General features: G+C 45.7%; 1 protein-coding gene across 3 annotated transcripts in view; it reads left to right on the top strand.

Annotated features, from left to right (window-relative positions):
• Positions 1–17,330, top strand: part of PITRM1 (pitrilysin metallopeptidase 1) — a 41,653-nt gene that overhangs the window by 3,789 nt on the left and 20,534 nt on the right. The window contains exons 4-13 of one of the 3 annotated variants that reach the window (XM_049624473.1): positions 109–260; positions 768–882; positions 958–1,054; positions 2,276–2,436; positions 10,385–10,511; positions 10,777–10,865; positions 11,593–11,721; positions 12,349–12,462; positions 12,646–12,742; positions 13,268–13,402. In XM_049624473.1, coding sequence (XP_049480430.1) covers positions 109–260; positions 768–882; positions 958–1,054; positions 2,276–2,436; positions 10,385–10,511; positions 10,777–10,865; positions 11,593–11,721; positions 12,349–12,462; positions 12,646–12,742; positions 13,268–13,402 — 1,216 coding nt within the window. The remainder of the gene's footprint in view (positions 1–108; positions 261–767; positions 883–957; positions 1,055–2,275; positions 2,437–10,384; positions 10,512–10,776; positions 10,866–11,592; positions 11,722–12,348; positions 12,463–12,645; positions 12,743–13,267; positions 13,403–17,330) is intronic. The other 2 variants (XM_049624480.1, XM_049624487.1) reach the window with 2 other exon arrangements.

The raw sequence follows: 17,330 nt of genomic DNA, 5'->3' as shown, positions 1-17,330 counted from the left end.
TTACGATGTTACGGTGACCAGATCTGGTGGCCGCGGGTGTCACAGGTTTGGAAAGTGTGCCGTACCACCCGCCTGACCTTCCCGCCTGCCGTCTGGTCTTTGCCGCAGCGTGCAGTTCCGCACCACCCCCCTGGACAGCACCGGCGTCCCGCACGTCCTGGAGCACACGGTCCTGTGCGGCTCTCAGAAGTACCCGTGCAGAGACCCCTTCTTCAAGATGCTGAATAGGTCCCTGTCCACTTTCATGAACGCCTTCACAGGTCAGCTGGCGTCTGGGACCGGGGCCGCGCTGGGCCTGGCTGCCGCACCCACCGGGATCATCGCTGGCGAGAGGGGAGCCGGCAGCTGTGGACCGGCACGGATTTGCCATTCCCTAGCCTGCTGGAAGTTTAGTCTTCCAGGAAAGCCGCCTGGGGGTCGGTTCATACAAACTGGAGTCTTAGGGGAGGGGCAGCTGAGATGTTTCTGGGAAGTTTGCTACAAAATTTGACATCTGTAGCGTCACGTTAATGCCCTGGTGGCGGGGCTTGGAAACAGGGCAGCCAATAGACTGATGGTGTGCACGGAAGTGCGCTGAGGGCTGCGGCGAACGCACTTGGCATCGGCTCTCTGTGGATGAGGTCGTCTTTCTAGGCGCGTGAGGTGTGGCCTCTGCGCCCTGGGCAGCGAGGGGTCCCTGTTGGCGGGGGGCGGGGGGGGGGGGAGGCTGCAAGTGGCCAATGCCCCGGGCATCTGGCGAGTTTTAAAATCTTTTCATTTATACCCAGCTAGCGATTATACTCTGTACCCGTTCTCCACACAAAATCCCAAGGACTTCCAGAATCTCCTGTCTGTGTACTTGGATGCAACCTTTTTTCCCTGCTTGCGGGAACTAGATTTCTGGTGAGTGAGGACAGATGGATTTGGACTTCAGTGTTAAGAGTCCCTGTCACTGTGTAATCATTGATTGTTATTTAGGCAGGAAGGATGGCGACTGGAACATGAGAATCCGAGGGACCCCCAGACACCCCTGACCTTCAGAGGAGTCGTCTTTAATGAGATGAAGGGAGCATTTGTGAGTTTTTTCCTTTTGTAAAATTGTGTAGAAATGATATTTCCGTCTAAAATATCGGAACATAAAAGGGTCTGGGGGAGAGTCGACATTCTCTCATGTCATTTAATGTGCTTACGGCACGGGCCCTGTTGAACTAGCCAGGGGACTGTGCAGTGAGCACCGCCCTTAAGACGAGATGGCCAAGCTCCCGATTTTCTAGGACCCGGTGTTCCAGACCAGCGAGTGCCACCACTGCGGTCTCGGGCCCTGGCATCTGGTCTGCGGGAGTCTGGGAGATAAAAGTGCGCGCGGCAGTGCTAGGACATGGCCATTTTTGCTCCTTCTTGCCCAAGTGCAGTTCCCGAGCCTGTGTTACGTGTTGTGTGATAGCATTTATCGGATCCGGAAGCAGATGGGAAAATCCAGCGGTCTCCTGTTAAGCCAGACATTAAGAAGATTTATTTGCAGAATGTGCAGAAACAGTGCTATTCTTCTCAGTGATATTTCTGCTTTGTTAAAAAACGTTTGCTGACGTGTAGTGATGGGTTAAGATCATGAGTGAACAGGTAACTTTTTTAAGAGGTCTCAGCTTTAATTTGTAACAGAAAGACTATGTGTACACACACTCCTATGTAATCAGGAAACCCACCTCATGGAAAGCTTTTTGGGGGCCTCCCTGAGTTTTAGGATATGAGGCTCTGGAGACCAGGTGGCGTGAGAGCCTCTCTCCGGGCCCCGTCCTCACAGCCTTCCAGCACTTCGGAGTTCTGCCCTGACGCGGGCTGCTTTCCTGCCCCGTGCTGCTTCCTTAGCCATTAATACTTGGTTCGGGCCCCGTGCCTTCCAGCACCTTCTGGAAATTCAAGTTAGAGTGACAGCCTTTGCTCCGGAAGCCCACAGACCCCCCCCCCCCCCCCCCCCCCCCCCACTGTAGCTCGCGGCAGGGACTCTTGAGCACTGTTGTGCACACCGCTGCCTGGGGCTCCGCTGTGCACTTGCTGTGGGCCGTGCACACTGCAGAGTGAGTTTTCTTTTCTGAGACACGTCATCCCTGGGTCCTGTGCAGAAACCCTGGGTGGACTTTGTTAGACAGTGTCTGCACCCACGGCCTTGTTTCCGTCGTCACAGTTTGAATCACCAGGTGTTACAGGTGTATCGCCCAGAGGGTTAGTAATTTGCTGTGTTGTAATGTAACAGTGTGCGTTATTTTACACTTCTGTGTATAATTTTTTTCATTTGAAGACAGATAACGAGAGGATATTCTCGCAGCACCTTCAGAACCGACTCCTGCCTGACCACACGTACTCGGTCATCTCCGGGGGCCATCCGTTGTGCATCCCAGACCTCACGTGGGAGCAGCTTAAACAGTTCCACGCCACCCATTATCACCCTAGTAATGCTAGGTAATGTTTCAGTTTTAAAGCTGAGTTAATGGTGGGTTGATTCAGAGTTGTTTGCGTACAGTAAAGGACACGGCTTCTCTCACGTGTGGCCAAGAACTGTTTGCTCAAGAACTCTGTAAGGTTAGATGATTCTTAATGGATTGCCCCACTCATGTACATGGACGCTCATTCTGAAAGTCTGTGGCAAGAACTTTTTATCGTTATCTTTTTTTAAAGTTTTGTGTTTTTTTAATTTTTGGGAAAGAGCGTGAAAGCAGGGGAGGGGCAGAGAGAGAGGGAGACTCCCAAGCAGGCTCCGTGCTGTCAGTGCAGACCCCGACGCGGGGCTCAGTCCCACCAACCGTGAGATCATGGCCTGAGCTGAAATCGGACGCTTTAACCGACTGAGCCACCCAGGGGTCCTGGTGGTTTACTTTTAATAGTTAAGTTTGTGTCCCTGGAGCACAAGGATGTGCCCTGCTGAAGTACCGAATCCACATTAGCTGATGCTTGCCTGAAAGCACCGAGTACTTCCTTCCGGATTTTCAGGTGGTTGCCAGAATGGTCGTCCGGCCCAGACAAGGCCCGCGTATTTTGTACAGCTGGTTTTCTCCGTGTAGACACATCTGGCGGGTTGGTGTTGTGGGATCCTGTGAATATTCTGTTCCTTGTCTGTGCGTTTATTTACTTATGGACTGACCCATGTTTATTGCCTGGAGCACTTCCTTTCGTAGAGTTGGCAAAGTTTTCCGAAGAACTCTCTAATTTCTTTTACGTTTAGCAGCTGGACCTCGTGAGGAGGCACTTCCCTCCTCAGTAGGGGCCGCCGGGTCACCCTGAAGTACAGTCTGAGGGCAAGGGCGGGTGCCTGCTGCTTCCTCGGCTGTTCTAGGGGGAGATGGTGACGTAGCTCCTCCAGGGATGACGGAAGAGGCTTTGTTTTTATAAATGTTGGCCTGTTTTGTTGTAATACCACGATGACCTCATAGAAATATTTTTGTATATGTGTATAGTTGAGATTATATCATCAAATGAGATCTGTTGTCTTTTTTTTTTCCCCTTATGCTCAAATTGTTTCAACTGTGGCCCGAGGAAAGTCATTTAATTGTCTTCTCTTTCTTACGGCTTCTTTGGTCTTCAGTACTAGCTTCTGTCCCCCTGCCCTGATCCAGGCGCATCCTGCTCCAGATCTGTGGTCAGTTCTTCGTGTAAGGAGCCCTGCGGCTGCATGGAGGCAGCCATGGCCTTTAGGGCCCGGGGTCTCCATGGACGCCAAGGTTGCTGCTGCTTACTGGTTGTCACTCTGGAAACCACGAGTGGAGAGTTCCAAAGGATCTTTCAGATATTAGTTCTCAAAATCCGATTTATTTATCTCATTGGGATATAGCTGACAGATGGCATTGCGTTAAGTTTAGGTGTGCAGCAAGGCGGTTTGGGTCACGCGGGTCACACGCAGTCCGCCATGGTGACCTGTGGTCACCATGCTGTCCTTTATATCCCGGGGACTCACTCGCCTTACAACTGCAACTTTGGACCCCTTTGACCCGTTTCGCCCACCCCCTCCTTCTGGCAGCCACCACTCTGATTTCCGTATCCGTGAATCTTCGCTTGGAGAACAATGTACTAAAAAAAAAAAAAAAAACAGATCAACTCTGTCTTTGTGCCCTTTGCCCCCTGGATGAATGTGGTGTCTTAAAAACATGTAATCTGGAATTTGTAGGCTCGGTCTAAACTTTGTGAACTTCTTCAGTTGTCAGCGTGACGGAGGACTGCATTCCTGTAGCTAAGGCCGTGAAACGTTTTAGCGTGCAACTTACTTCGTTGTTGGAACACCTTTATATAGTATGTTTAAAATAAACTTTTGGCAGGTTTTCATTTAACTACATCTTTCTGCATGATTTATGTTGTGTTTGAGCCACGTATCTAATAACAAGATCAAAAGCCTGTACTTGGTCTTTGTAGTTATAAAGTAAGTGAAAGAAATGTGTTTTTATACAGACTTCATCTCAGTATGGGACACATTCGTCATTAGTCGCTCTCGGTGCATAACTTCCATTTTTACATTTCATTTTAGTTCTACTCTGGTCAACGTCTCGTAGGAGTTTCAGGCAGTTCCACACATCAGTCGGTGCCCATCGGGGCTCCTGTCACCCCTTTCACGCCCAGCCACCTCCCCTCTGGCTACCGTCTGTTCCTTTTCTGCCGTTAAGACTTGTTCTGGTTTGGGGGTGCCTGGGGGGCTCAGTCGGTTAAGTGCCGGACTCTTGATTTTGGCTCAGGTCGTGATCTTGTGGTTTGTGCATTCGAGCCCCACGTTGGGCTCTTTGCTGACTGTGTGAGGTCTGTTTGGGATTCTCTCTCTTTCTCTCTCTCTGCCCCTTCCCTGCTCACATGCAAGCGAGCTCACCCTTTCCCTCTCCCTCTCTCAAAAGAAACTTAAAACTAAAAAAAAATAAAGACCGTTGTTTTGGTTTGTCTCCTTTTTTTTTTTTCCCCTTTGTTCATTTGTTTTCTTTCTTAAGTTCTACAAATGAATGAAGTCACATGGTGTTTGTCTTTCTCTGACTGGGGTATTTTCCTTCGCATTATCTTCTCTAGCTCCATCCGTGTCGTTGCAAATGGCGAAATGTCATTCTTTCTTATCATTCCATTCTGTGTATATGTGTGTATTAATATGCACACTGCGTTTTCCTTATCCATCTGTCGGTGGACACTTTGGGACTTCCATAAATTATGCTGCAATAAACACAGGGGTACCTACCTATATCCCTTTGAATCTGTTTTTGTATTTTGGGGGAAATACTCAATAGTGTTATTACTGGATAATGTATGGGGTTCTTTTGTGGTTCAATACAAATTTTAGGATTATTGTAGTTCTCTGAAAAATATTGGTGTTTTGATAGGGATTGCATTAAATCTGTAATGGCTTTGAGTGGTGTGGACATCTTAACAGTGTTCTTCCAATCCCTGAGCATGGGCTGTCTTTCCATTTGTTTGTGTCGTCTTCAATTTGTTTCATCAGTTTTTTATATTGTCTTTGGAGTACATATCTTCCACTCCTTGGTTAAGTTTTTTCCTAGGTATTTTATTATTTTTGGTGCAATTGTAAATGGGATTTTCTTAAACAAAATTTCTTTTTCTGCTATTTCGTTATTAGCGTGTAGAAACGCAACAGACTTCTGTATGTTGATTTTGTGTCCTGTAATTTTGCTGAATTCACGTATCAGTTCTCGCAGGTTTTGGTGGGGTCTTTAGGGTCTTGTATTGCATAATGTGTCATCTGCAAACACTGAAAGTTTTGGTTCTTCCTTAGCAGTTTGGACGCCTTTTATCCCTTTTGCTTGTCTGAGTGCTGTGGCTTGGACTTCCAGTGCCGTGTTGAATAAATGTGTGGTGACCAGGGTGGACATTCTCATCCTGACTTTGGGGAAAAAGCTCATTCAGTATGACGTTAGCTGGTGGTTTTTCATATATGGCCTCTGTTATGTTGAGGGGTTTCCCTGAAACCTGTTCTGTCGAGGGTTTTTATCATTAATGGATGTTGTTCTTTGTCGGATGATCTTATGGTTTTTAATCTTTTTTTTTTTTTAAGTTTATTTTGAAAGTGAGAGAGAGTGAGCACATGCGTGAGTGGGGGAGGGGCTGAGAGGGAGAATCCCAAGCAGGCTCCACACTGGCAGCGTGGAGCCTGCTGCGGGGCTTGACCTCATGAACCATGAGATCACGACCTGAGCTGAAACCGAGAGTCAGACGTTTAACTGACTGAGCCACCCAGGTGCCCCTTTTATCGTTTCTCTTACTGGTGTGTGATGTAGCACAGTGATTGATTTGTGAATATTGAACCGTCTTTGCATCCTGAGAATAAATCCCACTTGATCACGGGGAAGAATTTTTTAAACACGTTGTTAGATTTGGATTGCTAATACTTTGTTAAGCATTTTTGTGTCTGTGTACATCAGAGGTAATGGCTGTAGTTCTCTTTTTGTGTGTGTGATATTTTTTTCTGGTTTTAGTATTGGGTAATGCTGGCCTCATAGAATGAATTTGGAAGTTTTCCTTCTTCATCTATTTTTGGGAAAAGTTTGAGAAGAATATTTATTAACTCTGCTTTAAATGTTTGGTAGAATTCGCTTATGATGCCATCTGGTCTCAGACTTTTGTTTATAGGGGGTTTTCAGTTACTGACTCAGTTTCTTTCCTGGTTATTGGTGTGTTCAAATTTTCTGTTCTGTTTTTGGTAGTTTATATGTTTCCAGGAATTTATCCATTTTTTCTAGGTTGTCCAATTTGTTGGCATATAGTTTTTCATAATGTTCTCTTATAATCCTTTGAATTTCTATGGTGCTGGTTGTTACTTCTGTCTCGTTTCTGATTTTGTTTGAGTCCTCCCTTTTTTGATGAGTCCATCTAAAGGTTTATCAGTTTTGTTGATCTTTTGAAAGAACCAGCCCTTGGTTCCATTGATGTATTCTATTTTTTTAGTTTTGTGTATCATTTATTTCTGCTCTAATCTATTATTTCCTTTAATCTGCTGGTTTGGCGTTTTCTTTGTTATTTTTCTAGCTCCTTCAGGTGTAAGGTTAGGTTGTCTGTTTGAGGTTTTTCTTGCTTCTTGAGGTAGGCCTGTATTGCTATAGACTTCCCTCTTAGAACTGCTTTTGGTTTATACCAACCAAAGGATTGGACCATTGTGTTTTCATTTTCATTTGTTTCCCTGTCTTTTTTGATATCCTCTTTGATTTCTTGGTTGACTCATTCATTTTTTAGTAGCACATTATTTAGCATCCATATATTTGTGCTCTTTCTGGTTTTTTTCTTGTGATTGATTTCTAGTTTCATAGTGTTATGGTCAGAAAAGATGTATGGTATGACTTCAGTCTTTTTGAGTTTGTTGAGACTTGTTTTGTGCCATAATATGTGATCTATTCTGGAGAATATTCCATGTGCACTTGAAAATAATGTGTATCCTGCTGTTTTAGGATGGAATGTTCTGAATATATGTTATATCCATCTGGTCCAGCATAATATCCAAAACCACAGTTTCTTTTTGATTTTCTGTTTAGATGATTTGTCCATTGATGTAAGTGGGGTGTTAAAGTTCCCTACTATTACTGTGTTACTATCGATTACTTCCATTATGTTTGTTATTAGCTGCTTTATGTATTGGGTGCTTCTGTGTTGAGTGCATTAATATTATAGTTGTTATATCTTCTTTAAAAAAATTTTTTTTTAACATTTATTTTAGAAAGACTGCAAGTGGGGGAGGGACACAGAGAGAGGGAGACACAGAATTGGAAGCAGGCTTTAGGCTCTGAGCTATCAGCACAGAGCCCGATGTGGGGCTCGAACCCATGAACCGTAAGTTCATGATCTGAACCAAAGTCAGACACTTAACTGACTGAGCCACCCAGGTGCCCCTATAATTGTTCTGTCTTCTTGTTGGGTTGTTCCCTTTATGATTATATAGTGCCCTTCTTTGTTTCTTGTTACAGACTTTGTTTTCAAGTTTATTTCATCCAATGTAAGTATTGCTACCATGGCTTTCTTTTCACTTCCATTTGTATGATAGATGTTCTCCTTCCCCTCACTTTCAGTCTGCAGGTGTCCTTAAGTCTGAAATGAGTCTCATGTAGGCAGCATATAGATGGTTTTTGGTTTTTTATGCATTCCATCACCCTGTATCTTTCGATTGGAGTATTTGGTTATGTATATTCAATTATTGATAGGTATGTACTTACTGCCAGTTTGTTACTTGTTTTATGATTATTTTTCTAGTTCTTCTCTCACTCTAAGTTGGTTTTCTTTAGTGATATACTTGGATTCTTTTTTGTTTGTTCTTTTCACATCTGTTACTGGATTTTGATAAACAGTTACCATTAGGTTTGTATATGTCCTCTTTAGCACATAGCAGTCTATATTAAGTTGATGGTTGCTTAAGTTTGAACCCATTTTTTATCCCTCCCCCATATTTTGGATATATCGTGTCATATGTTACATCCTTTTATGTTGTGAGTCCCTTGACTGATTTTTACAGATATACTTGTTTTTACTGCTGTTGTGTTTCTTAATTTTCTTACTGTCATTAATGGTCTTTCCTTTCCACTCAGAGTCCCCTTTAACATCTTGTAGGGTTAGTTTAGTAGTCATGAACTTCTTTAATTTTTGTTTATCTGAGAAACTCTTTATCTCTCATTCTGTTATGAATGATAGCCTTTCTGGACAGAGTATCATTGGCTGCAGATTTTCTCCTTTCAGCACTGTGAATACATCATGAACCTCCCTTCAGGCCTGCAAAGTTTCTGCTGAAAAATCCACTAATGGCCTAACGGGGTTTCCTTTGTATGTAACTTTATTTCGTGACTTTTAAAATTTCCTCTTTATCACTTTTTTTTTCTATTTTAATTACTAGGTGTCCTGGTGTGGACCTCCTTGGGTTGATTATGTTCGGGGCTCTCTGGGCCTCCTTGATCTGGATTTCTTCCCCCAGATTAAGGAAGTTTTCAGTTGTTATTTCTTCAGATAACCTTTATGCCCCCTTTTCTCTCTTCTTCCTCTGGAATCCTTAAAATGCAGATGTTAACTACAGTTGATGATGTCACTGAGTTCCCTAAGTCTGTTGTCGTTTACAGAATTCTTTTCTCTCACCCGCTCAGATTGATTGATGACGTTCCATTGCTCTGTCCTCCAGGTTGCTGATTCCTTCTTCTGCTTCCTCCAGTCTGCTATTTCTTCCACCTAGAATATTTCAGTTTCACCTGTTGTGCTCTTCATCTCTGATTGGTCCTTTCCGATCTGTGCTGGGGCCTCACTGAGGTCTTCCTCTCCTTTCTCAAGTCCAGGGAGTGTCTTTATGGCCATTACCTTCAATTCTCTAGCAGTCACGTGCTTTTCTCCATTTTGCTTAGGTTTCTTGCTGTCATTTTGTCTCATTCTTTCAGTTGGGACACATTCCTGTGTGTCCTCATTGTCTCGCTCTCAGTATCCGTTCTGTGTGAAAGTCAGCTGTGTCCCCCGCTCTTGAAAGTAGTGGGCAGGTGCACACTTTTAACAAGGCGACACTGGTCCTCTGCCAGAGGGGATGTGCTGCCGTGCGGGAGACCGGGGTCAGTTGGGGAGATCTGCAAAGTGCGCGTGCGCGGGGCATGCAGTCTTACCAAGGTGTGTGTCCTCCGCTGGAGGTGATCGGCTGCTGTGGCTGCCACCCCTGTAAAGCATGCATTTAGGAGACCGGTGTTGGGAAGGTGTGCCCTGGGCTCCTGTGGGAGGGGATCCCCAGCACTGGGGCTGAGGTGGGCGGGGGGGCATCGGGGGGCACAGTGTAAGCAGGTCTTTGCTCCTGGGGGAGTCTCCCGTCATTTCTGTCCCTCGGGACATGCTCTGACACCCTCCTGCGTGCCCCTCTGTTTTTCAAGCTGCTGCTTCTTTGCATTATCTCCACTGGCTGTTTGTTACGCCCTCTCTTCAGGGGCAGGGACTCCGCTTCCTATCACCTCCAGGTTCTCCCAGAAAGAGCCTGCCAATTTTTAAAGTTCCAGCTTTAGGTCTCGCTAGTTGTAAGAACTCGTGAGATCTGGCCCCTCTCACTTTCAAAGCCAAATATTACAGGGATTCATCTTTCCATGTGCTCTCCCCGGAGTGACAGTCTGTTTCTGTCCCCTCTCCCCGCCCGTGGGCCCTTCCTCCAGCAGACGGTCTGCTGGTCCATTTAGCTCCCACAGCGACTCTGCCCCTCCTTCCCTCTTCAGTGTGTACTCTTCTCTGTGTTTAGTTGTGGCGTTTGTTCTGGCAGTGTGCGCGTGGTTTCCTGGGTTATTTACCTAGATGGGACTGGATCTGGTTGTGTCTGTGGGATGAGGTGAGCTGAGGGTTTTCCTACTCTGTGTACCTTCCATTTTATACGGAAAGACATCTGTGTAGATTCCCAATCGTGTAAACTGAGCTAGACTGATATATTCTCTCAACATTTCAGGTTCTTCACTTATGGCAATTTCCCGTTAGAACAGCATCTGAGACAAATTCACGAAGAAGCACTGAGTAAATTTGAGAAAATTAAGCCAAATACTGCAGTGCCCACTCAGAAGCCTTGGGATAAGCCAGTAAGTGCCCCATCCAGAGAATAGACACTCAGTACATTGAAATGGAGAGCCAAACTGCATACTAATCACAGGATTTTCAAATGTTGAGAGCTCTGCCTTGAACGTAAGAGCTTCTTGAGCCTAAGGAACAGTTATGTGTCTGAAAAGAAAGTTAATTTAGTGAAAAGCATCTCCTGGGCCACGTTATACACACACAGGGAACTTACTAGATTAAACCTAGTCTTTCCTACTCTGTCCCTACTTAAAGCATCGTGTCGCTTTACAGAGGGAGTTCCAGATAACATGTGGCCCAGACGCACTGGCTGCAGATTCCTCTAAACAGACAACCGTCGGGGTCGGCTTCCTCTTACCAGAGTAAGTGTCCACTGTGAACTGGGGAAAGTGCAGGTTAGCAGCTTTGGAGGTGAGTTCTCCAAGTGTAAATGGGTCGGTGGTTGGGATTTCCAAGTCCAGCGGCCGGTGGATGTCAGGGAGGGCTTTAGCAGCATCTGGGATGGTTTGGGGGAAATCACTTTCACTAGCTATCCAGAAAAATGTAACTTCTCTTCTCGCTGCATTGTAAAGCTTATTTCTGTGGAGAAAGGTGGCTCGGACAGCAGTTAACATTTGTGGGGTGGGATCCCCGGTGCCATTGAGCGGGAGAGGAGCACAGCGAACGCTGGCTTGACAAAAACGTACGACACACACAATTCTGTAGTTGTGGAGACGTGGACATGTGGGGCACGCGGGCAGGAAGGGGTCCTCCGCCGTGCTGCTCCTGTCGAGGTGTAGACAGTGCAGTTGTAATTGGGATGATACAGGTCGGAGTGCTTGGCACACTGCAGTATGATAGCATTCGATACGCGGCTAAATCAGCTTCATGTTTTCGGACCCCAAAATAATGCGGTTTACTAGAACTTTGCAAACCAAAGAATAATTATTCTCTCTTATCCATGTAAGTTAAAAATAGAGGTTAAAATGTAAGAATTCGTACTAGGTCAGCTTTGGAAATGAAAGTCGATTTATTGGTGATTTTAATGATTTTGAAAACATTAATGAGGGCCAGCGGTTTCCCTTTTTCTCCCCTGCCCTTTGCATTAAGCATCACTGATACGTTTGAAGCCTTCACGTTAAACCTTCTGTCGTCACTCTTGATCAGTGGACCTAACTCCCCCTTCTACAAAGCATTAATTGAATCTGGGCTTGGCACAGACTTCTCTCCTGATGTCGGGTAAGTTTCACGATCGGGTCAGTAGTCGCAGTAGGGGCCAGTTTTGACATTTGACGGTGTCTGGACACGTTTTTGGTCTACACGACTAGGGAGGGGTGTCGGCACCTGGTGGGTGGGGTTAAGGATGTAGGATGCCTGACACCTCACAGTCGCAGGACGGTTCCGCTCCCGCCCCAAGCACAGAACTGTGCCTTAGATTGTGGGTCCAGTACAGATAATTCCGTCTCCTGGAGGGGACGTTTGGAAAAAGAGAAAAGAAAGATCGCTTGTTCAAGATCTCAGGATGGCATACTGCTGCCCATTTGAAAAGCCAGGTTGTTGAATACTCTTTCAAATCTTAAAATTTTGTAAAAGCGCAGCAGTCCTGTTTTTAGATTTAATTTTGCCATAACTCTATAAAGTTCAGATTGTATTGGTTTTTAGAAATGGTAAGTGGACACGCGTGTGACAGCGAGCACGTGTGTGTGCGGACCAACTGTCCGAGAGCACCGCCGTCACTGGCTTTTTCTTGGAGGATGCGGGAGCCTCGAGCGTCCGTGGCTGTGCGGTCGAGAGCGCGTGATCTTCCAGCACACCGCGCGCGGAAGGTGTCCGCGGGCTGCCGCACGGTCTGCCTTTGTGTCGTAGGTACAACGGCTCCACGAGGGAGGCCTACTTCAGCGTGGGCCTGCAGGGGGTCGCCGAGCAGGACGTCCAGGCCGTCCGGGACATCATCGACGGGACCATCGAGGAAGTACTCCAGTGCGTGTGGCTGCCGGCCGCCGCTGGGCCGACCTTCTCCATCCCTCGTGCTTTCCACGCGGGACCCCCCCTCCCCACCCCAGCCGCATCGCCGGGCTTTTTTCCTCCTAAAACGCGTATTCGTCCACTTACGGTTGTTTAGTGCCTCATTGCAAATCATCCTCTCCGTTCTCTGTTTTTTAGGAAAGGATTTGAAGATGATCAAATAGAGGCTCTTCTACATAAAATCGAAATACAAATGAAGCATCAGTCTGTCAGCTTTGGACTCACCCTGACGTCTGTGTGTAATTTCTCATCTGCCTCCTTCCTCTCGTGGTCTGTTTGTGGGTTTTGTTCCGCTTTAACTTTCATGACCAATGGGTATTTGACGGCCGAGGATACAGATATTCACAGTGCCTCTCATCTGAACCTTGAAAGCTGTGCCATTTTGGATCGGATATGTTTACTTTTAACTTACTTTTATGATATGCGGTGTCTTTTTACCAGTGTAATTGGCTTTTTGATATCTTATGTTGTAAGGCAAGATAAGTTGACACAGAATACTTACGGATAGAGGTTTATAACTGTTGATTGTTGGTAATTATGTTTCTAAAAATTATTTCAAGACCCGTTCTTTATTAAGAAAAAAACGGATCTGAAATTTTCCTGACCAAAGAATGACTTAATCTTTGCGTTGGACTGTCATCTGTGGTATTTTTAGACACAGAAACTGGTGTTTTAGCAAAATGTCCCGTTTGCTGTTGACTGAGCAAGCGCAGAGCTCACGGAGTGAGGCGCGCTGTGGCTTTGAAATTCTCGGTTGCAGTACATTGCTCCCTGCTGGAACCACGACGGGGACCCAGTGGAGCTCCTGAAGCTGGGAAGTCAGGTGGCTCGATTCAGGCAGTGCCTCCGGGAGAACCCAGGGTTCTTGCAAGAAAAAGTAAAACAGTATTTTAAGGTAAGAAACTTGGAGGATTTACGTGAATGGGGACAGCCTTTCTTAATTATTAATTAATGCTCATAATAACTTAAAAAACGTAGTTTTCCGGATCCTGATGCAAGTTGGCTTTTTACGTGAATACCTGAGTGTGTTTTTTACAGAGGAATACATGTGTGCGTGTGTACTAATTAACAAAACATCTGCGGGCATTTTTTTCTGTTTTGTTGAAAGAAAGATTAGACCATTCACCGCAGTTTTTTGGAAAGTTTTGATAAGAATTAGTGTTCCCTTGTCATTCAGAGTTTGGTGGAGTTCACCGCGAAGAAATACTGTACTGGGATTCTCTTCATTGGGAGTCTTTTGGTTTTTATTTTATTATTTTTTAATTTTTTTTGGTAAACGACTGACCGTGTCCTCAGTAGTTACTGATTTTCTCAGATTTTTCTGTTGCTTCACACTTCAGTCTGGGGGGGTGTGGCTTTAGGAATTCGTCCATTTCTTCTAGGTTGTCCAGTTTGGCATGTGATTGTCCGGTACTCCCTGGCATTCTTATTCCCTGATCTTTCTGATTCTGGTACTGTTGGTGCTAAGGCACCCCCTCCATCTCTGCATTTCCTTGAGCCTCCCTTTTTTCTTGTCCGTCTAAAGGTCCGTCACGTCCAGCAGTCTGTGTGAAGAAGTCTTAGCCGTGATCTAATTTTTATCATTTCCTTTATCCTGCTAGCTTTGTTTTGGGTGGATCCCACTTTTCTGTTTCCTGAATGTGTAGTGATAGGTTACCCATTGGGCTTTGTGGCCTTTCTTTGTTTTCAATGTACGTGTTTACTGTGTACACATCACTCTTAATGCGATTTGTGGGAGCCTGTAGTTTTCAGTATGTTCTGCCTGTAGGCTCCCCTGTCTCAGGGTATTTTTTCTTTAACTTATTGGTTGTTTAAGAATGTGTTGTGTAACTCCCTGTATTTGTTGATTTTCCAGTTTTCCTTCTATAAGCAATACCTTAGAGATACCGTGTGTATGGTTCCAGATCATGGCCGTAAAGTGAATATTGAAATAAAGCGAGTCAGGTGAACTTCTTGGTTTCCCAGTGCATGTAACAGTTATGTTTACTCTACACTGAAGTCTATTAAGTGTGCAGAAGCATTATGTCTAAAAAAACAGCGTACATGTCTTAGTTAAAAACACTTTATTGCTAAAAAATGCCAACCACCTGAGCTTTCAGGGAGTCCTAATCTTTGCTGGTGGAGGGTCCTGTCTCCATGGTGATGGCTGCTGACGGATCAGGGTGGCGGTTGCCGAAGGGATGGCTGTGGCAATTTCTGAAATAAGATAGCTAATGAAGTTTGCCACAGCGACTGACCCTTCCTTTCACGAATGATTTCTCTGTAGCAGGTGATGCTGTTTGATAGCATATGACCCACAGTAGAACTTTCAAAATTGAAGTCAATGCCCTCAAACCTGCTGCTGCTTTACAACTGAGTTTGTGTCATATCCTGAATCCTCTTGTCATTTCAACAATCTTCACAGCATCTCAGCAGGAATAGATTCCATCTCAGGAACCCATGGGAAGCAGCAACTCCTCATCCGTTCAAGTTTTATCCTGAGATTGCAGCCATTCAGTCCCATCTCAAGGCCCCACTTCTGATTCTGGTCCTCTCGCTGTTGCCACCTCATCTGCAGTGACTCCCTCCACTGAGGTCGTGAGCCCCTCACAGTCATCCACGAGGGCTGGAACCAACTTCTCCCAACTCTTGTTATCCTGTGAATGTCGATATTTTGACTCCTTCCCACAAATCATGAGTGTTCTTAATAGTATCTGGAATGGAGAATCCTTTCCAGAAGGTTTTCAATTTACTTTGCCCAGATCCATCAGAGGAATGGCAGTGATAGCCTCATGGAATGTATTTCTTAAATAATAAGACTTGACAGTTGAAATGACTCCTTGAGCCATGGGCTACAGCATGGGTGTTGTCTTAACAGGCATGAGAACAATAATAATGCCGTTATCCATTTCCATCGGAGCTCTTGGGTGACCAGTGCATTGTCAATGAGCAGTCATATTTTGAGAGGAGTTGTCTTGAGCAGTGGGGCTCAGCAGTGGGCTTAAAATATTCAGGAAACTACGGGGCACCTGGGTGGCTCAGTCAGTTGAGCGACTGACTCTTGGTTTTAGCTCAGGTCATGATCTTGAAGTTGATGAGTTCGAGCCTCACGTCGGGCTCTGTGCTAACATTGCGGAGCCTGCTTGGGATTCTCTCTCTCTTTCTCTCTATGCCCCTCCTCTGCTTGTGCTCTCTCTTCATTTCTGTCTCTCTCAAAATAAATAAATAAACTTAAAAAAATGTTCAGTAAGCCATGTTGTAAACAGAAGTGCTGTCATCCAGGCTCTGTTGTTTCATTTCCAGAGCACAGGCAGAACGGATTTAGCATAGTTCTGAAGGGTGCTGGGCGTTTTGGAATGGTCAGTGAGCATTGGCTTCAACCCAAAGTCACCAGCTGCATTAGCCCCTGGCAAAAGTCACCCTGTCCTTCAAAGCTTTAAAACCAGGCGTTGACTCCTGTCTAGCTATGGTAAGTCCTAGGTGGTGTCTTCTTCCCTCCATGGCCATTTCGTCTACATTGATCATCTTTCATTTAGTGTAGCCAACGTTAATAACTTCCTGGTTAATACCTAATATTTATCTGGGTAACTCGCTCCTTCCCCTTGCTCTGCCGTGTTTGGAGACGACTTTTCAAAGCTCTGCCTGCTTCAAGCTCCTGCAGCTTCCCCTCGCCTGTCAGCATTCCTAGAATTGAAGAGAGATCGTGCCTTGCCCTGGGTGAGACTACGGCTTAAGGGAATGTTAGGACTGGTTTGATCTTCCATCCAGACCCCTCAAACTTGTCTCTGTATCAGTAGTAAGGTGATTTCATTTCTTACTTGTGTGTTCCCTGGACCAGCACTTTTCATCTCCTTCGAGAACTTGTCCTTTGCATTCACAGCGTGGCCAACCGGTGCAAGGGCTGGGCTTGGCTTCTCCCAGCTCTCAACATACCTTCCTCAGTAAGTTAATCATTTCTAGCTTTATTTTATTTTGAGAGAGAGAGAAAAAAAAGAGAACGAACGCACAAGCAGGGGAGGGCAGAGAAGGCGAGAATCCCAAGCAGAGTCTGCACTGTCAGAGGCCGTGTAGGGCTCCATCTCGTGGACTGAAATCATGACCCGAGCAGAAATCAAGAGTCAGACGCTCAACCAACCAAGCCACCCAGGCACCCCTAATTGTTTTGAGCTTCTTTGTGAGAGATGTGTGACTTTTCACTTGAAGACTCAGAGGCCGTTGTAGGGTTAATGTTTGGCCTAATTTCAATACTGGTGTGTGTTGGGATAGAGAGGCCCGAGGAGAGGGAGAGAGACCAGGGAATGGCGGGTAGAGCAGTCAGAACACACACCTTCATCGATTAAGTTCACCGTCTTGTGTGGGTGTGTTCACGTTTCCCCAAAACGTTACAGTAGTAGCCTCAGCGATCACCGATCACAGATGAGCATAATAAATACAAGGAAACCGTCTCAAACATGGCGAGAATTACCACGATGTGGCGCAGAGACAGGAAGCGAGCAGATGCGGCTCAGCGCAGCGCGGAGACCTTCAGTTTGTGCGAAAAATGCAGTATTTGCAAAGCTCGTTAAAACGGAGCACAAGAAAATACGCCTGTGTAGAATACAAAACAGTCCCCCAACTCTGTGAACATTCTGGTTATTTTTATGCAGGTTCTTTTCTTTTCCCCGTAAGTGCAGCTACCGTCTGTCACCTGCAGTGCAGTCACAGTATTGACTGTTCCCCATGCTGTTCCTTCCATGCTTGTGACTTGTTCATTGCATAACCGGAAGCCTTGACCTCCCACTCGTCGTCACCCGTTTTGTTCATCCTCACCCCTCCCCCCTCACGGCAAGCATCAGTTCTCTGTA

This window comes from Panthera uncia, chromosome B4 (assembly GCF_023721935.1).
Source record: "Panthera uncia isolate 11264 chromosome B4, Puncia_PCG_1.0, whole genome shotgun sequence".
NCBI classification, from domain to species: domain Eukaryota; kingdom Metazoa; phylum Chordata; class Mammalia; order Carnivora; family Felidae; genus Panthera; species Panthera uncia.
Note: the sequence above shows the minus strand (reverse complement) of the source record. Positions and strands in the feature narration are given on the sequence as shown.